This window comes from Drosophila ananassae, chromosome 3R (assembly GCF_017639315.1).
Source record: "Drosophila ananassae strain 14024-0371.13 chromosome 3R, ASM1763931v2, whole genome shotgun sequence".
In the NCBI taxonomy this organism is placed as follows: Eukaryota; Metazoa; Arthropoda; class Insecta; order Diptera; family Drosophilidae; genus Drosophila; species Drosophila ananassae.
In genome coordinates this window covers 19,566,734-19,591,826 of record NC_057930.1, presented here as the reverse complement: position 1 = coordinate 19,591,826, position 25,093 = coordinate 19,566,734, and the positions used below count along the sequence as shown (strand labels likewise).

Sequence of the window (25,093 nt, the reverse complement as noted above, 5' to 3'; positions counted from 1 at the left end):
CTTCCCTGGAAGGCCTTGGCGAAAAATATGAGCCACATTTGACTGCAATTCTGAAATGTCAACACTTTGATTGTTATTTGTTTTCCTTTCGTTTAAGTGACAAAAGTGCCTCGAAGGGGCGGACTTGATTTAGGTGCCATTGCTAATTGAATACGAAACACAAAAAAAGGGGGGCATACCATTAGAAGAAAAGGAAAAGGCCCTCCAGGAAGGAGGTTCAATTGTGGCTTGATTTAAGAGTGGTGGGAGCCCTTTAAAAATCCTGAAAACTAGAAAATACTTAGTAGCTATATAATAAAATAGTCTTAGCGTAGAAAAATATTCCAAGAGGGCCAAAATTTCAGGCCAATTTGAGCTTCAATTGATTAAAAATTCTTTTCTGTTCGAATGCTTGAGCTTTATAAATAGTACGCCTCCATCTCTACCTCCGGTTGCCAGTTAATTTCAACACTTGAAGTGAACTTCAGCTGAAATCCAAGTAAAACTCAACTCCACTTCAAAGTTGGGCGGCTTACTGGCAACAAGAATGTTCCCACTAAAGTTCAAAATTAAGAGCAAACTTAACGTAAACTTGGCTTAACTTGCGTGTAAAGTGGCGGCATAAATATGAAACTAAAATACGTAAAACGAGTCCTTAAGGATAATGCAAGTAGACTTATATATATAAAAGAAGTTAGGCTGTACTCACGGACTGCATCGACGATTTGGGGCGTCCAGGTGAGCAATAGCAACACTAATATGCTGGATGCTGCAACAAGACTGGATACTGCCATCTGCAGACCCATTATTTCGCTATATGTATGGTATGTGATTAGTAGAGGTGTGAGTGTGTTTATCGGAGAGGCTTTTGATTCAGCAGTCGACAGTGGGCCACAACAACAATGGTTAATAGTTCTAAATGCTTTTATTTACACGGGCAATGTCTCTGTCAGACTTACTCTTCGGCTGACGACGTTAAGCTCCGTCCTGCCTCACTCACTCGCTCGATCGCACGGCTATAAGTGCAAGTGCAGTTGCAATGGAAGTTGCAGTGGCAACAGAAACAATTTCAAGTATCAAGTGGGATTTTTGGGGAAAGGAGAAGCAAGGTGTGGTATGTTTTTGTGAGGAATGCGTTTGTGTTAATTGTTGTTGATTATGTTTGGTTTTTGTTTAAAGGTTAAAGGTTTTAGGTTTTTGTGTTTCGTATATTTGCAATATAAGTATCAGGGATGTTGCAAAGTGATTCAATCGTTTGTCAAATACATTTTCGCAAGCCGAAAGTCATCGGATATTACAAGACGTGTCAGTAAATGCGATGTCATCATCATTATTGGCATGATAGCAACATGTCGTATTCGTTACAAGTGTTTGCAATTCACGTTGTCACGTTGCAGTTAATCGTACAATTAGTTTTAGATGTCGGGCATGTTGTTGGTTTCGTAGATCACACATATTGATTGTTGTCGACATTTTTTTTTTTTTGGGGGGGGCGAGAAGCAATCGTCCAGTTTATTGTTGGTTTGGTTGCAGCATCACCGATGATATCGCCGCCATTATATGGTCACCATGTGGAGGGAAGCTGTTGTTACTTATCTAATCAAATACATTTACCTGCCTAAGTCGCAACTTAATACTTAAAGAACTCTTATGCGTATATCATTTATATCTAAAATAAAATCTGAGATATGCAGTTTATTCCTTTGACTTATTGATTTATATGTTTTTATTGTGATTCGATGTCGGTTTCTGCAAAAAAGATAGCACGGGAAGAGAGAGAGAGCAAATGTTAAGGATAAAAGTCAGTCGGGCTGGCTTAAATTGTCAGAGACCTTTGCATGTGGTTTTGTGGCCAGGACGAGGAAAAGTGAAAATCCGTTTGACTCGTTTAGCTTGCAAAATTCCAGACAAAATAAACAAAAACCGGAGAAACCCAAAGCGTTTTTGCCAGTCTTTAAATAAAATTAGTTTTTCGTTTCTGATGAAAAATATTGCATTGATGAAATGTTTTGAATAGGAATTTTGAATTTTTTGTATCCAGAGAACAAAGAAAATTTAACAATGACTTTTTGGGAGGTCAAAGGATTGGAACAGCTACTAATAAGAAGGTAATTTGCCAACTATTAATAAGAGAGAAAATCACTAAGCCACAATGTAATGTGTTAAAATCTTACTACTGGTGGCCAAAGTAAAGCCCCCTCTGGGTCCAATCACCCAAGAGCAAATTCTCAAAGCAAACTCAATAATTACAGTAACAGCAGCACATTCAGCAGCAATTAAATAGTCAGCTTACTCGCCAAAGCCCAAAGAAATCCAAAAAAGCCAAATCCAATTGCGACAGGCCAACAATTTGGCTCTAATGGAAAGAGCATGGCTATTTTGATTTTTCTGTTACCAATTCCGACCTTTTCACCTCTTTTCCTAACACACACACACACCATGACATCTGCTTTGTTTACATCAAGTTATAGACCCACTTAGCAGGCTGGAAAAAAAGCGGAACAGTAACTGCAGGTAGGCTACTACCATCAATCCCTATCCCTATAGCCGGGCTATATGTATGCATGCACTTGTAAAAATCAATTAAACTTTTCAAGTGAAGTTATAATGGCTGGAAAACCCCTTCTTGCCCATTCTGCCCGCCATGCTTTCTACTTGATTTTCATTTTTTTTATTTGTGGACTTTCTCTTATATCGCCGGGCAGGCAGGCAGGCAGCACCAGCCCTGTTGTTTTTGTTGCCCTCGGCTGGCAGTAGCAGTCAGTTTTCTTATTGTTTTCATAGCCTTGCAACAATGCTGTCGTTGTTGTTGCAGTTGTCAAAAGTTTTAAAATAATTGGATTTTTTCGGTGTGTATGTGCCGAGTGGCAAGTGAAGCGGTATGGGAGGGGTTTGGGGGGCAAAGTGTAAGCACAGCACGAACGTTGGAATGTTGACGACTGCCGAGGGATCGGATCGGAACGGATTGGAGATTGGAGGTCCTGGAAGCCACTCTAGGTACTCACTTCCCGCCTCCAGCTCATTCTATATAAATTAAAATTTCTTTGTTGCAAGCCCCAACCCCCGTTGCACAGACTGTCATACACACACACACATTCATACTTGTACTCATACATATGCAGACAATTCAGATACACCCACAAAAAGGGGCGAGGGCGTACTTAATGCAGGACTGCTGCAGTCATCGTCATCGCCATCATCGTGAGTATTACCCAATTTCCAGCTGAAGTTTTCAACACCAAATTGTAAACGTCAACAGCAACAACAACAACAGCAGCAGGAATAACAGGAACAGGCACTGGGGGATATGGACTGGTTTAACTGTGTGGGTGTGGTCGATCAGCCGCCTATATAGCCTGGCCACGCCATGACGAACGTTTCGAAAAACGCTATTTGAACAGACAGAAAGGGGGAGCACTGTTCAAGTGCTTCACTCAAAGGGGGCGTGCTGGGCCGGGGCTTGGCGGATTTCTTTCAGCTTAAAGAATGCAAATAAGAGTGAATATTATGCACACAACTTCCACTTTTATTTAATCAGAGCTTCTTGCTGTGGAGTGAGTTATATAAACTCAAAACCACACTGCTTTTAGGAACTAATTGCTTCGCGAGAAGACAATTAATTAAGTGTATCTATAAATTCTATAATCAGGTTGCCCAAATCTACCAATTCCTCTCTATTGATTTCTATTAAGATCCAAAATAGACCTCAAATTTCATGTATATTTTTACAAAGCAACATTCCAGGTAGAGCCTGATAATATTTCAATTAGACTAATGCAATTAATTATTTTATGGTTACAATAATGAACTTGTTGTCAGACAATGATCCAGCGATTGCCGCCAGCCTGCCTATTAAGCTTTTTTTTTATGTCCTGTATAGAACTGTATCTGTGCATCTGTTTTCATGCTCGGAACACGCGGCGTATGCGTGTTATTCTGCCTCAGTCTCAGCCTCAACTTGAGCCATCTTCAATTCAATTCACATTTTAGTTGAGGCAAAAAAAAAATTCCAGAGAGTAAGAAAATCTGTACACCAACGCCCTTGTGTCGTCCTAGTGACTGCAGTTTTTCTTCTTACCGCTTTTGGGTTCTAATAAAAACACTTGACACCAAAACGGAAGCAGTTCCTTAAAGCAAAAAAGTGAAAGGCATTCTGGGTTGCGTCATGTTTCGTGGGGCTCTTGTCGAGCTTGAAGTTCCTCTTTAAGTTTCTAAGGAAGTTACGGAATGAATGATATACTATACAGTGTGTATAGAATGTTAAATAAATATCTCTCATATTTAAAAGAAGAAATTAAATGAGCCAAATCGTTAGCGGATAAAATTCTATTAAAGGTACACTGCTTGAATGTAATTATAATTTCACAGAGGAATGAACATATATAGTTGAATGAGAATGATATTTAAGAGTTTCGTTTTCTTTCCATATATTTTTTATCTCATTCATTTGTATCTTTTAATATTTTATTTATTTTTCAATCAAAAAAAATGTATTTCTTTTGTTTTTCTAAAACAGAAATCCCCCTGAAACTAGATTAGCTATAAATCTGCTACAAAAACCTATATATCCTTGAGAATTCTTAAGAGGGATTTTCCATTACTTGCTTCGAACATAACTATGTCAATCTGCGGAACTCTTTCGCCGCACACACTGCAGCCCCTTTTATGCTGGAAAATCACTTCGCAGCTGCTCCTAAAACGATTTTAGGCCGCTCCAATCACAAAACACACACACACTTGCAAGTTGGCTCACACACACAAAGGCACAGGACACAGGCAGACAAACACATACAAAGAACCGAAAAAACACACGAATTGGAAACCAGGAAAACCATCAGCAACAACAATCATTGAAGGACGCGGCGTTAGTTTCGCACCAAATTCCAGATTCGAGACCCCTCCAGGCCCCAGGCCCGAATCCCGAATCCGCTAAAAGAACTGTGTGAAAAATTGCCAAAGGTTTCGCTTTAAGCCAAAACCAACTAGTCAAGTCGAAGGCGAAAAAAAGGACGAGTGGAGGGGGAAATTGTAGCCGCTCGTAAAACTGCAAATGAAAATAGATAAAAAGTATCTCCTGTCCCAGTCCCGACCGGCAACTTCATTTTGTAAATCAATTGAATTTTCAATTGTGTGTGCGAGAGCGAACTAAACCAAAACCACGACGAAACGAGGGGATGCCAAGCAAAATTCAACACAAAAAAAAAAGGTAAACATAAAAGGACAAATAAAGGAAACGACACTATTAATGCGGAAGGACGACGCTGCGGAGGAGTCAGCTACTACCCAAAGTCAACTACCCAAAGGAAAAAAACTGATTTCGGTTAGCAATCGTTTCAATCTCCATCTCAAAAGGCAAACGATTGGCCTTCTTATTAGCTGCTGCAGCAAACGATGTAAAATTTATTTTTATTCATAAGGAAAAGAAAGCAAAATTGTTGGCCAAAAGTATGTCAACGATTTTCCAGGTCACAGCCAAAAACATACACACCCAAAGGTGCTCCTTCAATATTTTTATCTAAAGATTTTACCATTATTCTATTTTTGGATGCCTGCAGTGGAAACTGTGGCTGATGGGGGCACCAAGCGCCAAGCACCAAGCACCAAGTTCTGGCTTAAGTTTAATTGTGAAACATTTTAAAGCTGTGTGTTAGAACCGTAGTCGTTAACCGTTAACCGGCTTGCGGCTAAAAAGAACACGCTCACATAAACAAGTAACACACATACGAGGCGGCGGACAGGACGCGTGGGCGGGGACGGGGCGGGGGCGCTTTAGAACCGAGGCAAGCCGAGGACTTCGACGATATGGTTTTTCTTAACTTGGCGGATTACGACTAAAATGCTCACTTTGCCGGGATCTCAACTCGTTTTTCTTGATTTATTTTTCCGTACTTCTTTGTTACTTTTCCCGGAATTAATTATGCCATCAGCTTCACTTTAAAAATTTTTTTAATTGATTGCAAATAATTATTTCGATTTTTTATGGATTTTTTGTTGTTGTCACGCTTGTTTTTGTTAATTAATATCGCTCGCAATGGGAACGACGCGCTCTGTTTCTTACACGCTCGTTACATCCTGCCAAATCCCGAAATTGTACTAAATACGTACAAAACTTTTACGATTGGCTAAGGCTAGGAGCCATCCTGCTCGTGTTTTTCCTCGAGTCCAGTGTGTGCGTTTGTGTTCCGTCTACCGACCCGAACAGTGCTCAGCGAACCCGAGCCCCGTCCGGCCGGAGTCGGTTGTGGTGAGTTTGGCCGGAGAGAGTTCTCGACATCGGAAAGCTTATCCGCCGAAGGCCCAAGCGCCATGAAGAGAAATCTATTCCGAAGTCTCGGACTCAAATGTGAGTTTCACGGAAAAAACTCCGGAAATTTGTAAGAGATTGGGCTATAAAGGAAAACTCACAATTGGAGTGGTGTTAGGAAAACTGAACTCATCCGGAACACTCTTCATTTTGGTCACATAATGGAGCTCAACTATTAATGTTCACTCAAATGTTACGAATTTTCTGCTACTTTGTGCTACTCAAGAAAATAATTTGGATGTTAGTCTGAAAAATGTAACTCAAAGATGTTTAAAGAATGTTAAGATAGCCTTTTAGAGTAGACTCAATCGGAATAGTTTTAAAATACTCATGTTGAGGTTGGATAAGGATTAACCAAAAGGACTCAGCATCCAAATCTTTAAAATTGCATAGTTTTATCCAAGATTTCTAAGCCTAAGAAATAAATAAAATAACTATTTAATGCAGTTTACTACCCAATTATTATTACTTTTTTTCTTAAAATTTTTTTAATAAAAATTTGCTCAAAATAACATATTTGAGTGTCTGCTAGCAGAGATAACTCTTCTGTAGGATCTGCCTCCAATGTTAAGCCCGAGTCACTTTTAAAATTGCAAGCAAATGCATAAAACTCTGTTACCAGACCAACAAAAGAGAATGGAGACAAAAAATCCAGCTCAGCTCAAAATCTAGCACTCGAATCTCACAAAACTCATCTACCAAAAAGAGACTTTTCCTGAACCGAGATAAATCCTATAGAAAGAGTGTCTCCCGAATACGAGAGCAAGCTTTAAAAACCCACCCGTTCGGGTAAAGGACTCGGGAAATGGTCGGGTTTGAATTCAGGATTCGTGAACCTCAACCGACGAAGGTGAGAATCGCAGCCACGAAAGCCCGCCATTGACTTTGACCGTCGTCAGTCTCGACTGGACTAGGCGACTAGTAAGCTGAAAGGATCTAAAAGGACGCACAGCGCCGAGTGCTGTGGGCCAACCAGACCGAGCCACAGAAAAATTAACGAAAATTCGCCAGTAGCCTGTGCTAATTCTGGTGGGTAGCTGAGTAGCATACTTTTTGGCGCGCTGCAGACCAAGTGAATGTGAAATGTGACAAACACACCGAGTGACAGTTGTTAACCAAAAAACCATGAACAAAAACAGAAAACAGAGAAAAACACTGAAAATGGCCAACCAGATGGAAATGGAAATGGAAACAAGTTGTGCCTTTGCAGATACTGGATGTGCGAGGCCCCGGGAGACATTTAACATAATAAAAACGAACGTGTGCGGCATTTTTGTGTTGCCTTTGCCAAGTTAACAGTATCTCGCGGCGTGTGTGTGTGTGCGGGTTTGTTTAATGCTAATATTACAGACACGCTCGCAAACACACACCAACACCCAGAAAGATGTCCTGGTCCAGACACACCAACCAAACAAGCATCCAATATTGCAAATGTGTGCGCCAAGCAGTTGGCAAAAGTGTCGTAAATCGTTTAGACAGCGAAACGTGGAGCCACCAAGAAAAAAAAGGGAAAGGGGCCCAAACGATATGTAAACGACACAGTCGCCGTGGGAAAAACTCCAAAAATTCACACACATAAGCACAAAACAAAACAAAAGTTAAATAAAAGGAGACCAGCCAATGGAGGAATAAAAGAATGGCCAGGAGAATCGCAGGAATCAGGACACATCGCCCACAGAACTGCATTTGTTGCTTGTTGTGAGTATCCCAAAAATAAAGAAATTATTTCCGGTTGCCGCGCTCCCTAAATTTTATTTATCTTTATTTTGACTTTAATGTGAAGGCATCGGGGAGGTGTTGGAGTGGTGGGGCGTGGCACAGTAAATTTTTATGAGCGATTTCTTTTGTATGCGTGTGACTCTGCTAATAATGCCCAAGGAGCTTAGGGGCAGTCCGTAAAATTCCACCAGCACAATAAATGCAATTAGAGCGTGGGCGGAGACCGAGAGTCGTAAAAATAAATATCAATCTGATTAATTTCCATAAGTGCAGTAAAATTGGTGCTCATCCGAATTAATAAAATACGAGATACGAGAGCTTGGTTAGGCTTAATGTTCATAAGTGGTGGGTTTTATATTTATTTCAAAGTGCTGAAGTGAGAAACAAAGTGTAATCAATTTTATATTGTGATATTTTGATGGAAAAAATAGTTCCTTCTTAAAAAAAAATAGTTTGAAGACAAGACAATCTTAATAAAACATATTCCGAAATTGAAATTTGAGTTTCGAAACTTACAATTTTTAATAACAAGTTGAAAATAAAACTGTTTTATATTTTTTATAAAATTAAATGCCAGAGAGCTTTAGGAAAAATTCCTATTTTAAATGAATGTGTATAGAAAAATGTTCAGCATAAAATAAATTTGCATGAATTTGTGAAAAACCTGAATTCCATTTGTGTTCAATTCTCTCTAAAAAGTTTATATTGCCAATTCGAAAAAAATGTCTCCGATATCATTGGCAAACAAAATTAGGCAAATGGAAGAGCAAACAGCATTAGCTTTGACATCAATTTATCACAGAAATCCATGACAAAAAAACGTCAGCAAACAAAAGGAAAAAACTATGATAAATACGCTTGAATTATATTTGCTTGTAATTAAAACCCCACTTATGCGCATTGAATTATTTACTTAATAATGGTTTTTTTTTGTTTTCAGGTTCGAGCCAAATGATGTGCGGGTAAAATAGTTATAATCAAGAGGAACCTCATACACATTCATTGAATTGTCCATAAGTAAGTAAAATAAAATATATTTAGCCAGCAAACATTTATTTAGAAATAATTAAAATTTGAATATATAGAGTTGTGATATATAGATTAGTGATGATTTTTATTATTTAGGGATTAAAAAAGCTAGCTAGCATTAGCTAAAATAAATACAAATATTTTAAAAAGTTCCCAGCAGTTTCCCCTTCCGGCCTTTTTTTCTATAAGAACATTACAGTCTATTAAGGCTCATTCACTTCCATCCTTTTGGAGCTTTTTGACTTATAATCTTATTTTAATCGCCCGTCAATAATCCCTGGCATAGTGCGAACCGCAAAAAACTTTTATACTCTACGCCACCACATCCTTATTAATCCCTTCCGGCAACAAAACACTTGAGTCTTGGCTCTACCAAACTTAATCTCCAACAATCTGTCACAAGAAGTCCTGTCGAGGGGTGTGGATTTTGGGTTGTTCTCTCTTTTTTTTGTTTTTTGATGGTGTTTGTCGTTAGTCTGGTAAAGCGTTCCCTGATAAATCGTAAAAAAAAATGCCAGAGCAAACAAAATAGAGGGGGAATGTTGCGTAGTCAACGCAACAAGCAACAAGCAAATGCACTCAAAATGGAATCTATAAAAAGTCCAACAACACGACGTGTCCAATGATAAAACATTCGCCAAACGCAGCAACTTTTCGTACACATTTTTTTTTTTGTTTATGATCAAAGAGTAAAGTAGCGAAAAGTATTCATAAAACAAGAAGGGAGTCAGATTGGGAGGACGTAGGGTCCTGCGTCCTGGAAGGAATGGAAGGCATGCGGGGACATTCTGAAGCAGGCACGTAGCTGTTTGCCGCTTGGTGTTGCATACTTTTACGCGTCTCTTTAGTATTAATTTGCAAAGGTAGCCCGCATCGAGGACGCACCGTCGGTTAGGAGGTAAAAGGATCGTGGTGCTCGTTGCTCAGAGTCCTGGTGCTTTGGGCTCTTGGCTCTCGGCTGCCTGCTGCTACTCATTATGCATGCTTGTCCGCACGTACCACCCCTTTATCCTTTTGAGATGCCCACACCCGCTATATCCACACACCCAGGCCCACACCTACACACACAGAAACCAACACGGCGGCAAGGCGAAAGAAGAGTTTTCTGCATTGCTCCGCTATGCTCAGCACTCGGGCTCTGTTCTGTTTCTGTTCTGCTAACTTTTACCAATTTCATTTTCAATTGACTGTCGACCAGAACACGCAGCCGGGCTTGGCTAACCACCAGCAATTGAGCGTATGAAATGCCAGAAAGGACCTGGGCCCTCACAAAAAGTTTCACCAGCCGGCCAGGACACGACACTCACACACACATATATACACCCAAAAGATACCAGAGGAAGATACAAAGAAAAGAGGACAACTTTTCTTTCGTTTTTTCTCTTTGGTTTTGTTTTGTGCTGAAGAATCCTTTTCTTTCATTTCAATTTCGATGCCAGTTGCCTTCTGTATTATACTACTTATTTTATTTCAAGCGTAAGGAACACGAACGTGAGTGTGTGTGGGTGGTTGGGTATTGTGCCTTGTGCAAACCATCCCAACCATCTATCCTTGTGCCTTATCCCCAAGAAAGTTTCCGGCGAAATTACGCCACGCACAATTCATTTGCAAATAGGAACAGTTTAATTTGTTGCTTTTGTGTGTGAGCTGTATGACAAGGATATGCCTGACCAGTTTACAAAGTTTTTGAAAGGACCCGCATTCATACACACACGTTCTTTTTCCCCCTTGCCATACACACACACACTCGAAAAGTCTTCTTTATGGGAATATTGCATTAAACGAGCTCCCTTCCCACAAACGAATCAGTTCGATTGGGGCTATCCCCCATATACGAAAAGCAGTAATTAAGCCTGGGTACAGAATCCCTCATCCACTCCTTTGGAAAACGATCCAAATCACACCCATCCCGCCCTCAGATTCTTTGAGTGAAAGGCAAATATTCGCACACAACTGTTTACCGCATTCATTCCATAGTTGTCCAAAGTCTAGACACTTGAAAAGCTTTCTTAAGCTTGCCTCGGCACGTATGCGAATTGATAATCGAAATCGGAGGGACTGAGTGCCGCAAAAAAACGAGTTTCAGGGATCTGACAAGTCCTGACAAATGAGCAGCAGATGAAAATGTGATGGCCGAGAGAAACTTGCCACAACCAATATGCCAAAGCAATCGCTTTTTGCCACAAAAAATTGCTGTTAGGAGAGTAAATAATTAAAATGATTCAATCATCCATGAGTCCAGGAATCCATTCATCATATTTCGTAGCCAAAGAATTCTAATATTGGGTTAATAGATTTAGGAATAGAACTGCATATCTCTTAGGTATATAAATGATATATTTGCTTTCTTGAAGAGATTCTTCAGACTTCGACTTGGCACAAATATACTCACGTTTTGAAATTGCTCCATTTTTCGGTTTTTATTAGGCCTCGCATCTATAGTTTACGTTTTATTGACGTCAGCTGTAAAAAAAAAATAAATAAAGAATATATGTTATTGTGTGGAAATAAACATAAACAATAAATTTACATTTATTTTTATTTTATTCTCGTTGCAGCAATTACACCCGAGCTGATGAAGTGTGTCCCGTGGCTCCATCAATATTGTGATAAATATAAAAACTGTCATAAATAAACCAATTTTATAGAACAGAGAATATAAAAATATACAGTCTATAAAAAGTACACCGCATTGTGTTTTGTAATGACGGACATTGGGGGGTCTTTGCAAGATGTATAAGGTGAGGTGGGCACCGTTTATGGGAAACGAAATGATTGTTATTATATGCTCTTGTTATTATGATTATTTTTGTTATCAGAGCCAATGTCGAGGGCAAAAACGAAGCCAAGAACAATTGTCAAAGAGCTGGTGCGGAGAAGAAAGGCAAAAAGCCAAGCCAAGGTATGAAAAACTGTGAGGGAGAAACGTGCCTCGCATAAGGTGCCCTCCGACATTTCATGTTGGTCTCAAAAATTTATGTATTGTTTGTTTATTTGCTTATGCAGTGCTTTCCTCCAGCTTATGTCTTCTACTGTACAGTGTACACACTCTAAACACCCACACACTCCTCCGTCCTATGCGAGGCTGAGTTCCTTTTCTTTGCGGCAGTTTCTCATGCAAATTTATACACCTTGCCGGCTGCCATAATAAATATTCCCAAAAATATATCTGGTTTCAGCGCCTTTTGTCTACTTTACGCTCTGTCTGCTGTCTCTGCCCATGTCCCCTTCCTGCAAATCCCTCCAGTATCCTGTCGCCTCCTTCACCTTCTGTCTTGTCGCCTTGTCACGTGTCGGCATCATTACCGCACGTACCAGAATTATTTATACAAAAAATATATATCGTTTATAAGGCCAGCAATTCCAGCACAGAAAAAAAAAATGGTAAAGAGAAATACGTCTAAATAAGGACATTTAAATAAACGAATGTCCTTTAAGCGAAAATGTTGGTTTATTTGGAAATTTCTCATTCAATGAGATGCATTTTAAATGGTCCCCAGCGGGAATGGGGTGAAAAATGTAAATCACCAGTAAACGCCTGGTATGAGCGGAGCTAATTGTTCAATATTTGTGGCCAGAAGCAGCTGCTGGCGCACTGTGTGGCCCATGTGGCCCCCGTGGGTCATGTGTGGGGGACGAATTTACGACACATATTCCCGCCTAAAACTGGGCAACAAAACATGCCAAGCATGTCGAGCCCAATCGCCTGAATAGTCTCAACCAGCTCTGTCTCATTGGTCGACCGCCTCCCATGTCCGTTTCCTCCTATCCCCCCCATAAGCGTCACAGTTAATTTGTTGACAGCTTTGCCGGTGGATCGGAGAGGGGGCAACAGCAAGGAGGCTACAGCAAGGAGGTGGCGCCGCAAAACGGAAACGTTGGACGGTATGATATGGCTGCAGGACACATTGGTGGACAACCAGACAAATGTCGGTCTCCATTGGGACTACAAGACGGAGCCTTGTAAAATGTGCAAATGACCACAGAGAAAAGCCGGAGAAATATCAGAGCACAAAATTGTAATTAGAAGGGTGGGGCCCAGCCATCCAACATCCTTCGACATTCCGTATAGATTTTAGGCCGGAAGATAAACACATCCCGGAAGCCACAGATTCTCGCTTAAAATGGTAAAAATAAGCTTCTATCTTTTGCCCCCTGATTTAATTTCTGATCAAGTTAACAAATGGAAACCCAAGACAATCGAATATATATATTTTTGAAATTTATTTTATTATCTTTTTTTATATAAATACAATTTGGTGTTCAATTTACAATTCGTGGCTGGTTTTTGGTGTGGTGTGGTGGGGTGGGGGTCCGTCAGTTGTTTCGCTGTGATGTCAGGACACCAACATCAATGTCGTCAACGTCAACTAATTGGGTTTTCGGATCTTTCGTCAAAAAATAAATTGGCGAATGGCTGGCAGGGCGGGGAAATCACAAGGAAGTAAAATGCCAGCAGCGACGAAGACTCACACACAAAAAAGGTAACAAGAAAAAAGATTATATTTCCTCGTTACTGCTTTCAGTTTGAAAATAAGAAACCGAAAATTGTGACAAAAATGAAAATAAATATTGAATTATTGATATACAATATCTCAAACGAGCATGGAGTGTTGGAGTACATAAAAGGTCGTTTTTTTTTTTTGTAGAGGGTTTGTTGTAAGTAAATACAAAGAAATTTATATTTATTTATAAGACACATATCCTCTTACATTTTATATAAAATTTATGTGACAATTGGTTTTATTAATTTTTTAATGCATGCTTTGGCTATAAAATAAACATGAGCTGATATATTTATGGGCACTTCATGTTGAAACCTTTTTAATCTTTGGAATTTCCGTGGAAGGACCGGGGATCTGGAACATATCCTAGGTACAGTCAATTTTTTGCCTCTTGGCTCAGCTTATTGTCAACGCAAATATTTGTTTATTTATCTTTTGACGTAAGACGAAGGTAGGCCTCTCCCACCACCCACCACCCACTTTCCCACTCAGCCACTCCACATCCTCCCACCAGAAAGGAACTTGGCCCAGCATGGGCTCTGCCTTATTTCATTTTACGACGAGTGCGCTTTTCCAACCTTTTTTCTTTACATTTTTTTTTTTTGTTTGGCGGGGACTCGACAATATTTTGCATGTTTGCATACAAAATATCATATTTGCAGAGATTGTTTCATTAAAAAAAAAGCAGGTGCTGCTGCTGCTACTGCTGCTGGGCACATATTTCATCTGCCAACTCCGCCTAGTACGTGTTTAGCTTTAGCACCTCCGCGCTCCCACTCGCTTACACATGCGTGAGCCATAAAATGGTCATATTACCAAAATGGCAGTAAGTGCTACGCCAGGGAAATTGGTTTTCCCACGCACCGAAAAACTCTATGTCGTATGGATATGTATATGATATGGTTTGGGGCTGGACTGGGAAGGGGAAACTGGTGGTTCCAAGCACTTCATCCTAGTTTTGTATGCCGAACAGGTGGACTTCACTGGTAAGCTCGTAAAAGTTTCACCGATTTCTGTTCTATATTGCTGCGGCTCAATGCATTGGAAAGACATAAAGCCCAGGAGTATGCCTGCGTTTAGGCCATAAAAAACTAAAAGAAATATTGTGTATCAAAGATGATAATAAAATAGGGAAGCCGAAGGCCTATTTGCCAGTTTTGTAAAGGTAAGTTTAGAAAGCTTATAGTGGATACTACAAGGTTCTAGATTCTAGAATATATATCTAATAAATCTCTTTACTTGTTAAGGGCTTAATTCATCCTGACCATTATCTTGATTTACTTTATATAGACTCTTATAGTTCCTTCACATTGAAAATAAGTTGGCACATTTCCGCTTTCCTGGCACTTACTCTTGCTTTCACTTAAGATGTCAACAGACACCCACCTGCCCTGGCACCTTAACCCAACTGGAGGCACACACAATAGTCAATTATTTCGTTGACAGTAAGCACATAAAAATACAAATAGATGACACCCAACGACAACGGCAAAAAGGCAAACAAAAAAGGTCCTCGCCAAGTTTCTATAATGGGTTTGAGGCATAAGGAGTGTTGGTGGTGGTGGTGGTGGTGGCCCAGTTCACCGGCAGACAGCGATTTGTCTGTACCTTTTCTCTAATCTATATTTCGTTGTTCAGTTGCCGGACCTTTCGTCCCGTTTCGCAGGACGCAGGGACAAAGGACGCACGCCTTTATCGGAGATTAAGTGCGATGACATCGTTATACTCATAGTCACAGTCATAGTCATAGTACCAGTGTTCGTTAGTTAGATTGTGTTGAAATGTGCTTACAGGACATTAATTTCTTGCACCTGGCATTAAGATAATTGTTGCCTTTTGTTTGTAGCGATGGCCATGCCAGATAATCAACCCGCAATTTGGCAATATGTTTGCTAGGCCTCTTGTTCACCTGTTCCGAGTCTTCTTCGTGGCCAGCAAGTCAACCTCAGTTTATGGCAATAATAACTCGTCACATGTTTAATTTAAGCTTTAAATTACCAAAAACACAACAAGCAGATTAGCCTCTATGTCCAAGAAATGTCTATATATGAAACCCACAGAAAATTAATCAAAAATCATCACATCGCTTATGACATTACAAATTTAATAAGACGAAATCAGCTTTTAATGGAATTGTTCCATCGGTGGCAGAAGAGGGGAGTATTCGAGAGCCGACTGTCAGTCGCTTTGAACTTTGGCCGCTCGACATGCCCGAGATGGTTGCCCTCGCAGGGCAATTGGCTGTAATTTGATAACAAAATAATAGAAAGCAATGACTTAAAAAAGGCTAAATCAGGATCTTGGGGATGCCAAGGAAAAGTAGAAACAAAGCGACATCAAGGGTGTGTGTGTGGGAGAGGTGTGTGAGGTTGCGTGTGTGCGTCTCCCTTCATAAAATGAAATCATAAATAATGTGGCCCATTTTTGAGCGCTTCTTGTCATGTGGACCAATTCGGTTGGACGAGTGGCGATTTAATTTTTTGTTTTTTCCCAGTAATATTTTTTTTTTCCTCTGGTAGCTCAACACAACGACAAATTACTGAAAGCCGCCAACGCGCTTTCGCTGGGCTCGCTTAGTAATTGCTTATGAAATATGCATAGGCCACCAACTCTGTTGCCATTTCTCCAGTCTGCAGAAGACACGCACCCTTTTCGTCCGAAAATCTTTTGGGCCATCTTGTTTGCCTTTTGCGGTTAGCTTTTAATACTCTATCCAAAGGGGAATTCACATTTATGTTAAGAATCTTAACAAGTTCAGGGTCTAAAATGCATATCCCTTGGATATATCCTTTATTTCTATGAGAATCTTTAAGGGTATTAGGACTTCGTCTTCTCCCGAAGCTAGCCTCCAATACTCTCCCATTTTTTTTTTGAAGGAATGGGGCACAGTTAGAGCAGCCTAGCATGACATTGCCACTTAGCGGCTACATTAATGGCAGTGCCAAATGACTCTATCTCACTCCCACGACTCCATCTCTTTTTGTACCGTAACTGAGCGTGTAACGGTAAATAAACTAATACCAACATTTTGGAGACGAAATGTTTTAGGCGTAAAAGTGTAGCCGACTTTGCTGCGTATGAAGATGTACCGTTATGTTCACCCATCCCACTCTATCACTCACTCACTCCTGTCCCTCGTCCTGGTACTGCTCCTGCTCCTGTTCCTGTTCCTGTTTCTGTTTGTGGCCCAATCCCACCGACTGCATCATGAATATTTAATGCTGACATGTACAAAGTATGGCACATATATACGAAAACTTGTTACTGTACATCAACAACATCTGAAGGGAGGAAAAGCGAAAACGAATGACAAGAAAAATTACAAATGTAACAAGAAAGTTTTTTTTTCCTTTGCTTTCTTCGTATTTTTTTTTTTATGAAGCCTAATTTCTCTTTTTTCTTGGCCTTGAGGAGGTTTTATAGCTGAAGTCTTAGACGTTCTAAGGATAAGAAAATTAGCTATTACTAGGTAGCTAACTTCCTGATTAAAGTTTACAATTTCCTAACCCATAATAGGTAGAACCCCCCCCAAATCTGAACTCAACAATTGCCCACTCATCATAATTATAACGCAACCAGACAAAAACCATAATCAGAAACCATCATCTGCCACAAATTCCCCTGGCACTCTATTAGAAATACGATACAATCCACTAATCCAACAATTATAAGTGCCCACAGCATGGAAACTGAATTATGAAATTCAGGTTGGTTGAACGTGGAACCTGCCAAAAATTCCAACTAAACACTCTCCTCACTTACTAACCATCCATAATACATATACAAGATATACTAAGACAACAAAATAATTTAACGCTTTAATGATAATGATGTATGAACAGAGTAAAGACAACAAACAGTGGAGAAAGTTGCACGTGTGTGTTGGTTGGCTTGGTTCTGTTTATTCCCGGTCTGCCTATATAGGGAGGTAAGTAATTCCGCGTGGGGTTAAGAGGTGAACCAGGGGGTGAAACAGTCGCCTAACAAGCTAATGTGCTTTTAATGGTTCCGTTGGTTCCGTTTTTTGGCTCTGTCTGATTATGTCGTTGCGGGGCGGTCAAAGGAGAATCCGAGTAAAATACACAAATAATTAAAATTAATTATCTAGCAATTAGTTTACGATTTACTCCTTAAGCTAAAGGTTGGAACGTGCTGGACGAAGGATGCCGGGATGGAAAAGTAGTAGTATGCAAGTACCTTTGTTTGTTTGGCTTATTGCGACCCACCCTTTGGGCCACCCCGGGCCACTTTCCACTTTCCACATTCCACAAAAGACACCTAATACCCATCGGTGGCACGGTATGAATGTGTATGGATGTGGAAAGGATAATGGCTATGACAATATAATTATGAAATTAGTTCTCTAACATTTCAATTGAGTTGTTTATTTGATTTATGTGCAATTGCACAAGCAAATGCTATACGATATATGGTATATTACGCCCACTTAGCATTCCCCCACCACGCAACACAGGCACAGGCACAGGCATCGGCACCGGCACCGGCACATAAACTAATGACATTCATTACGCATACGGCATGTTGACTCTGACATTTATACGCAGCAGGAGTTTATTCGCCAGCAGGATGCGGAATGCGGCAAGCGGAAGGAGGAGAGTGGAGAGAATGCTTCCTTTTATTGACATTTAACACACTGCTATCATCCAAGTCGTGTTTCGTTTCTTTTCGCCAATGATTTATGACCGAGCACTTGATTGCCTAATAGGTTCAAAGTTTTAGCTTGCTCTCCATTCTACCTTCTGGCCTTATTCTAGAATTTCAAATTATAAAGACCCTCCTGCTACACAACCATGTTGTCAGTTGTCGGGATGCCTTTTGCCTCTTGCCTCCTGCCTGTTGCCTGGCAAAGTACTTAACCGTCTGCTTATTATTAAAAGGCAAAGCTTAAGTGGCAAAGTCAAGCTAATTGAATTAGCCCGGCCAAAACCCGTTGCGCGTGGTGCGTGAAAAAAGTGGCAGCGCAAAAATAACATCAGCTCGCAGCTCCCCAACCGCCACAGACTTTGCAACAGCGTTGGACATAAAAGGAAAACAAGATGCGCTAATGTTGATAAAGTGCCGCCAACTCGAAAAAGATTTTGCATTATTTTTGACAAAAATGAGCTCCCATGGTCCCAGTGATGGATGATGGATACAATTTTATTTGGTCGAAGCAAGGAGTTCTCTAAAAATAGTCCTTTAAAAACAAATATTTAAAATATTTTGTACACTTCACTAATAGATTAATCCCTAGTTAGAGACCTAAGCTAAAAAATCAATTAATATATATGATTGGGACCTCTCTATTTCAGGATTAAAATTAATGAAAGAAAGTGAAACATTTTCAGCTAATTTTCCCTTTTCCGGGTAATCTCAGCCATGGCATCCGACTTATGCCAACCGAGATGCCTCGAAAAAGTTGCTCACGTAGCTCCTTTGGCGAATAGCATTAAAAAGGGTTTTTAACGCAACGGTCGCGCCCAGGACAACACCCATCTTGTGCGTCTGGCGTTGTCCCTATCAGCTCGTCCTTTCACGCTGTCCCCGGCTATCCTGGCTATTGGTTTATTCGCTATGCTTCGTTAAGTGCATTTTGAATTTTTAATGCTGAGCGCCAGGAGGAGGGCCAGTCGGAAAGCGAGACTCGACGTCTCAGTCTCAGACTCAGAATCGCCCGGTGCCTGGTGTAGCCTGTAGAGGTCCTGATTAATTCGCTTTATTAAAAAACCATACGCCAAGAAATGCGTAATACTTTTTAGCACTTGGCCGAGACCAGCAGCTGCTCCACTCAGCAGTAACAACAAACAAGGCAAAATAATCAACACAAATTACACGGCGGGCATAAATATTCCAAGCTGGGGTGCCCTGGGAAAGGGGTAAGGCTCCCTGGGAAATGGAATGGGACAGAGACTGGGACTGGAATTGAGATTGGGGAATGGTTGGTTGGCTGACTGGCTGCCTGGCAGGATGGCAGGATGGCTGTTGCGGGAAAAAGATATATACCCTTGGCCAATTAATTTTTAATATACGCTAAACATTGCAGCAAATTTTTAAGAACCAAGCAATTTAGCCAAAAACAAGCGGGTTCAAAGTGGTGGGTTGGTGTTCTACTTATTATAAGTATTACAGGGTATCATGGTTAGACATTAAAAGATAAAAGTCTATAGGGTATATATAGAGAGAGTATATAATATAACTATTTCATTCAATAATTTTAATTATTTTTTACAATAATCATTTATTTCATTATATCCTTGCTTAGAAAATAGTCAAGACCTCAGGCTGCACTTGAAGTACATATTTTTCTTAAGCTTGCGGTTTCTTTTTCATGATTTGCAAAAGTGCCAACAGCAGTGTAAAGGATTTTAGACCAAGCCAAGGGGATTAATAAAAGGATTACGCAGCGGAAAATGCCAGCTGTGATGCTTCGAGAGTTGGCAATGCTAATGCGGATGCGGATAAGGATGTGGGTGGGCGTGAGAGTGGGTAGTGGGATTGGGGCTACGATGGATATAACCGAGGATGCTGCTGAAGGCAATTTGTAGCAACACTCGACTAGGATAAGGATATGTGGGTGTGGATAGGGCCATGGGCAGACCTTATTGGAGTGGGCGTGGTAGGAGGACGTCTCTCTGTGTCTCTCTCACTGTGTGAGGGAAGCACTTGCAGCAGGCTAATTGCGCTTCACTTCGCCTTCGCCGCCTTTGCTCACCAGCATCAATGGGCGGCTTTCCCATCCTGCCTCCTGCCTGCTATCAGCCTGCCAAAAGCTGCAGTTTTTCGGTGGCCAGCTTTGCGGGTCTGGGTTTATACGAATATATATGCTTGGTCATATATTAAAAATAATCCATTCGATATCTGTTTTAATACTTCAAATTTATAGCACTTGCTCGAAACAGTAGCAGTAGCAGTAGCGGGAGCAGTAGTACCCCAATACCACCAACAATAACAACGAACGACTCTCTGTGTCATTTTGAAGGGCTTTTAGCTTGGTATTTTATTGCTTGAAGGATGCGTCTGGCCATCAACATACGAGGGACGTTATCAAAATAGCACATCCTTTTTGGATTCAAATTCTTATAGTTACTTTCAGCTTGAAAGCTTCAAGTTATATATATTCCTTTTAACTCCCTAAAAAAAACAAGGATTTATTCATACTGTCGAATCTCCCCTCGCACTATATTTCACCAGATATTCATATGTTACTTTTATGCCCATTTTAATAATGACATTTGTCTCGGTTTCGCAGCGGTTACTTTCTTACATCCGGTAGCAATTTTTTTATGGATTATGGGCCAGCGCTGATTTGCTTACAATTGACATAAACGACCATCGGATAAGTTATGTCATAACTCAGCCCAGCTTACCGTACTCCCTCCGCACTCTCACACACCGACAATATTGTATAGGACATAGGACACACAGGACACAGGACACCACGGCGCAAGGCACATGGCAATGCAGATAAGCCGCACTCAATCAGCATAAAAGTATGCTATGCAGAGTCATTGGGGGCCTCCACCAGGCAGGAGGAGGATCAGGCAGGAAGCGCGAAGCTGGCTGCCGTTAATCAAGAAACCAACATCTGGGGGATATAGAACAAAGTCAGAGGAAATCTAAATTGGGTCTTGCCCAACACGCACGCATTTAATTAAAGTAAAAGCATGGCTTTTTTTTTACTCATTTTCTGCATCTCTTTGGGTTCGTTATTTTTCTGTTAGTGCGAAATGCAAAAACTTGGAAAAAAATGTGACCGTCAGGGGATGCGATGTCTGTCCGATGGTTGCAGTTGCAGTTGCACCGGGTAATAACGTGGAATTTATATGCGTGCCACTAGTTTTTCATTTTGCGAAAGCCAACCCAAAGCAACTCACTCGACCGGGGCGTCTGGGGCATTCAAATAGGGGTACAAGGCACTGTTCATCCTTCGCAGACGACTGAGCACTTTATAGAAAAACAAGTAAGCTTTCCTTTGAGTCCTACAGAGTCGAGGTAGTTGGTAGAACAGAAATCTTAGGGGTTGCTATTTATCTCAGCTATAAACCATTTATAGCAAAAAGGACATAAAGGTACTGGTACACAATAGTTTTTCATTCTTTGTAGCACAGAATAAAGTAAATGTCCTTCTGTTATACACATTATTATACATTATAACACATTATTAAAGTAGAACAGAAACACAATACTCACTAGCACAAAGTGTGCTAATAGTGTACTAAAAATATATTACTCAAGATAGCTTTATTCCCCAAACTGGTCTACAGGATTACAGGATGCACTTGAACGATTTACTTGAACTTATTTAAACAACTCTACAAAAATATCTAAAAGCTTTCCAATCTTACATAGGCTTTTATCGTTCGGTTACAAGGATAATAAGCTTTTATAGCAAAGAAAAACATAGAATCCGAAAAATGAGAATGTAAAATGTAAAGTGTAGATAGTTTAAAAACTCAAGATATTAGCTAAGTATTTATACAATAATAAGTAATAATAAAAAATAATATAATAATATTATATAATATGTATTAAATGAAAATAGACTCTTAGTTATTGAATTCTTTTTAATTATTTTGTTATAAACGTCTCTTTTAAAGGTTATCTGTTAATAAATCCGGAACTGGGTTGAACAACAAATAAATAAATCATTTTATTTAAAAAAAAGTCGCAAATTTGAAATTATAAATATAAAAACTGTATAAAACCTATAACCTATATACAGAAGAATGAACTTTGCATCAACATAATTCAAATTTTGTATTTATAGACCAAAAGTTATCAATGAACGAGCGGAGGGTCTTTGACCGCAGATAACTATGCCTTGTTAAATATTTTTAATTATTCATATTTGTTTAAAAATAATTTATATAACATTAAACTTAAGTAATAAAAATAGACATCATCGCAGAAACAGGGGTCTAGGGGTTAAGAAGGCATGTGCCTAGACATTATATTATTTTCAAGCAATTTGCGTAGGAGCTCTTCAGAAGCCAAGTATGCCATCGATATATAAAACAATAGATAAAAACCATAAAAAAATCTGACTAACGGCCAACTTATGAGGCTATGTTGGCCACCAATGTTTGGCGAGAGTTTTTATATCCTACAAGTGCCAAGGACTACCTCAAGCCAACTAAATTGCAATACTTTTCTTTAAAAACATTAAATTCAGATAAGATACGCAATCATAAGCCATTAAGTAAATAGTTGTGGCATTGAAGACTAGTAACTATTAGTACTATCGAAAAGATAATGAAAATTTTATACACTTTTTATAAAAATGTACTGCCTTAGTGACAAGTCTATTTGGAAAAAATTACGTAAAGAACGTATTAATTAACTACACTGAAAGCGATAAGTGGCCCCATTCGATAAGTTTGTTATGCTAACAACTAAATCAAATTACCATTTTATCAAAGGTGTGGTATTTGCCGGTGACTGATTGATCGGTTATTAATATGGAGTTGCATTGAGAAGTTGTGTAAACATTAGACATTTCTCGTTTATAGAGTTCATTAGCTTCATAAAAGAGTTGGAAAGTAATGATTGTAGAAATCAAATTCATGAAACAGGAAGTCTTAGGGTAGTCTTTCAATAAACTTCTTAGGTTTAAAATCAGATATAAAATTGTATTTATCCAAATGGCAAAATAGAAATTAAAGTGGTTGGAAATCAAATCTAAAGTTGCAAAAACCCCATTAGAGCTAAATGCCAAATGGGGTGAAATTATTTATTGCTTTTGCGAATCAGGATAAATTCAGGACATGTGGAGTTGCAATACAATATAAGAATCCAATTGGAAAACGTTCTAGTGCCAACCCCCGCGGCAAGAGGATTAGAGGGATGCCTAGACTGGCCAGGGGACTGCATCAACCCCGGTAGAAGGAAGGAACCCCCAACCAGGCAGGCACTTCCACACACTAGGGAGTATCGGATGTCCCAACTGTCCTCGTGCGCTTTCAACTAAAACGTCTAATTAAAATGCCGCCTAGGTCAAATAGAAATGAAAAGTCATTTGAGCGGGAGGAAATGGGTATTTGCAGCTAAAATGGATTGCGAACGAATCTATTGATTGCTTTAGGGTCTCAACGTTCTTGGACTTCGAGAAGGGGCTCCCTCGCGGCCTTCCCTTCTTATACTTAAAACAATTTCAATAAGGAAATTCTTAGTTTGACAAGCTATTTGGCCGGGGCCCCAATGCCCCATAATTGCCAACTAATGAGGCTGGCGGGCAAGTTTTTAATTTCGCCGCTAAGAGCAGGGCAGAGGGCAGCACTGAAGAGCGGATGGGCGGAGATACTTTAAAACTTGCCACTGATAAAAGGCGACAGCAGCAACAGCTCGGAAAGTTCTTTCGGCAATTAACTTGGCGCACATTAAATGATAAAAAATAAAAAGAATGAATGGAGGGGGAGGACTTTAGGGTGGCAATGGTTGGGAAAAACTCACGACACAAAGGCACGATGAAGTTGCCACAAAAGACTAAATATAAAGGGAGTCCACGGACCACGGACCACGGCCCAAGGCCCAGGGACTAGGAACCAGAGGTTGCAGTTGCAATTTGGGTCAAGCCGAGAAGATAATGCGGTTCGCGGCTTCTTCTTGGCACCCGGAAACTTTTGTTTTTCGTCGCCTTCCTGGGCCACATATTTGGCATAAAGTTTTTTGGGCGGACGGATGGTGGAGCTGCTACAATTTTGGAATGCACTGTTGCTTCGGCTAACAAATATGTATCATGTAACTTTCAGATGTTGTTTTCTTGATTGTTAAATCGGGGCGACATCCAGTCCGCCCACGCAACTCCTCGGACCCGTTTTTGGCCGCAACTAGATTTTTTTTTTATTGGTTTAGCAACTTTGGATGGATTTTCATCTCACAGACACTCTCACACCACGGAGCACTGGTCCCACAGCTCTGGGGGCTGGAGTTTAAATTACTTTAATATGTTGCAGAGTAATTAATGACAAAAACTTACAATCGAATCGATTTTTTTATCCACACGCACGCTCATACACACGCTCAGGCCGCCACACGAGCTCGTAGTGTGTGCGTAAAACAAACAAAAAACAAGTGAAAAACGCCGACAAGAAACTCCAAAAACAGTCTAACCCCAGCGTCTATTTTGAAACAATCACTCGGGAAATGTACATAAAACACTGGCTTCGATGATAAAGTCTTTATTCACATTTCGCTTTTGAAAGAAACAATGGTTTTTCGGATAATTTCGCGCAGCTAGCGAGATTTTGCACCGACTTTGATGATTGTATCTTTGTATTTGTATCTTCAGAGTCTTCAAAACAAACGAAGTTTCGGATTGGGGGTTTTCGATGAAAGCAGCAACGGTCTCACTTGCAGTCAGCTGCTAAACCGGTTCGGAGATTTGAATTTATTTTTTATTTTAATACAAAATTAGAAATCAATAGTGTTTTTATAGAATTTTATAAGAATCACTTAATCATTATTATGTGTAATTTCCCGCTTAATCTATTGACAACTATTTCAAACGGATCAACCGGTTCGAAAAGAGAGAGACCATACTGACGGGTGTATAAATTCT

The 25,093-nt window shown here is 40.0% G+C and overlaps 1 protein-coding gene and 1 long non-coding RNA gene across 12 annotated transcripts in view; one reads left to right on the top strand and one right to left on the bottom strand.

The window, feature by feature from the left end:
- Positions 1 to 25,093, bottom strand: part of LOC6497253 (tyrosine-protein phosphatase Lar) — a 113,735-nt gene that overhangs the window by 88,004 nt on the left and 638 nt on the right. For 5 of the 11 annotated variants that reach the window (XM_044716424.1, XM_014906107.3, XM_044716422.1 and 2 more), the window contains exons 1-3: positions 24,512 to 24,932; positions 11,424 to 11,494; positions 689 to 995 (exon numbers count right to left, since the gene is read on the bottom strand). In XM_044716424.1, the coding sequence (XP_044572359.1) occupies positions 689 to 785 (97 nt within the window). In that variant the 5' untranslated portion in view covers positions 786 to 995; positions 11,424 to 11,494; positions 24,512 to 24,932. Of the gene's footprint in view, positions 1 to 688; positions 996 to 11,423; positions 11,495 to 24,511; positions 24,933 to 25,093 lie in introns of those variants that run through there. The other 6 variants (XM_001962430.4, XM_014906100.3, XM_014906102.3 and 3 more) reach the window with 4 other exon arrangements.
- LOC26514347 lies at positions 7,151 to 11,716 on the top strand. Its single transcript, XR_001408630.3, has 3 exons — positions 7,151 to 7,981; positions 8,943 to 9,019; positions 11,590 to 11,716. It is a non-coding gene; the product is annotated as an uncharacterized LOC26514347 (long non-coding RNA).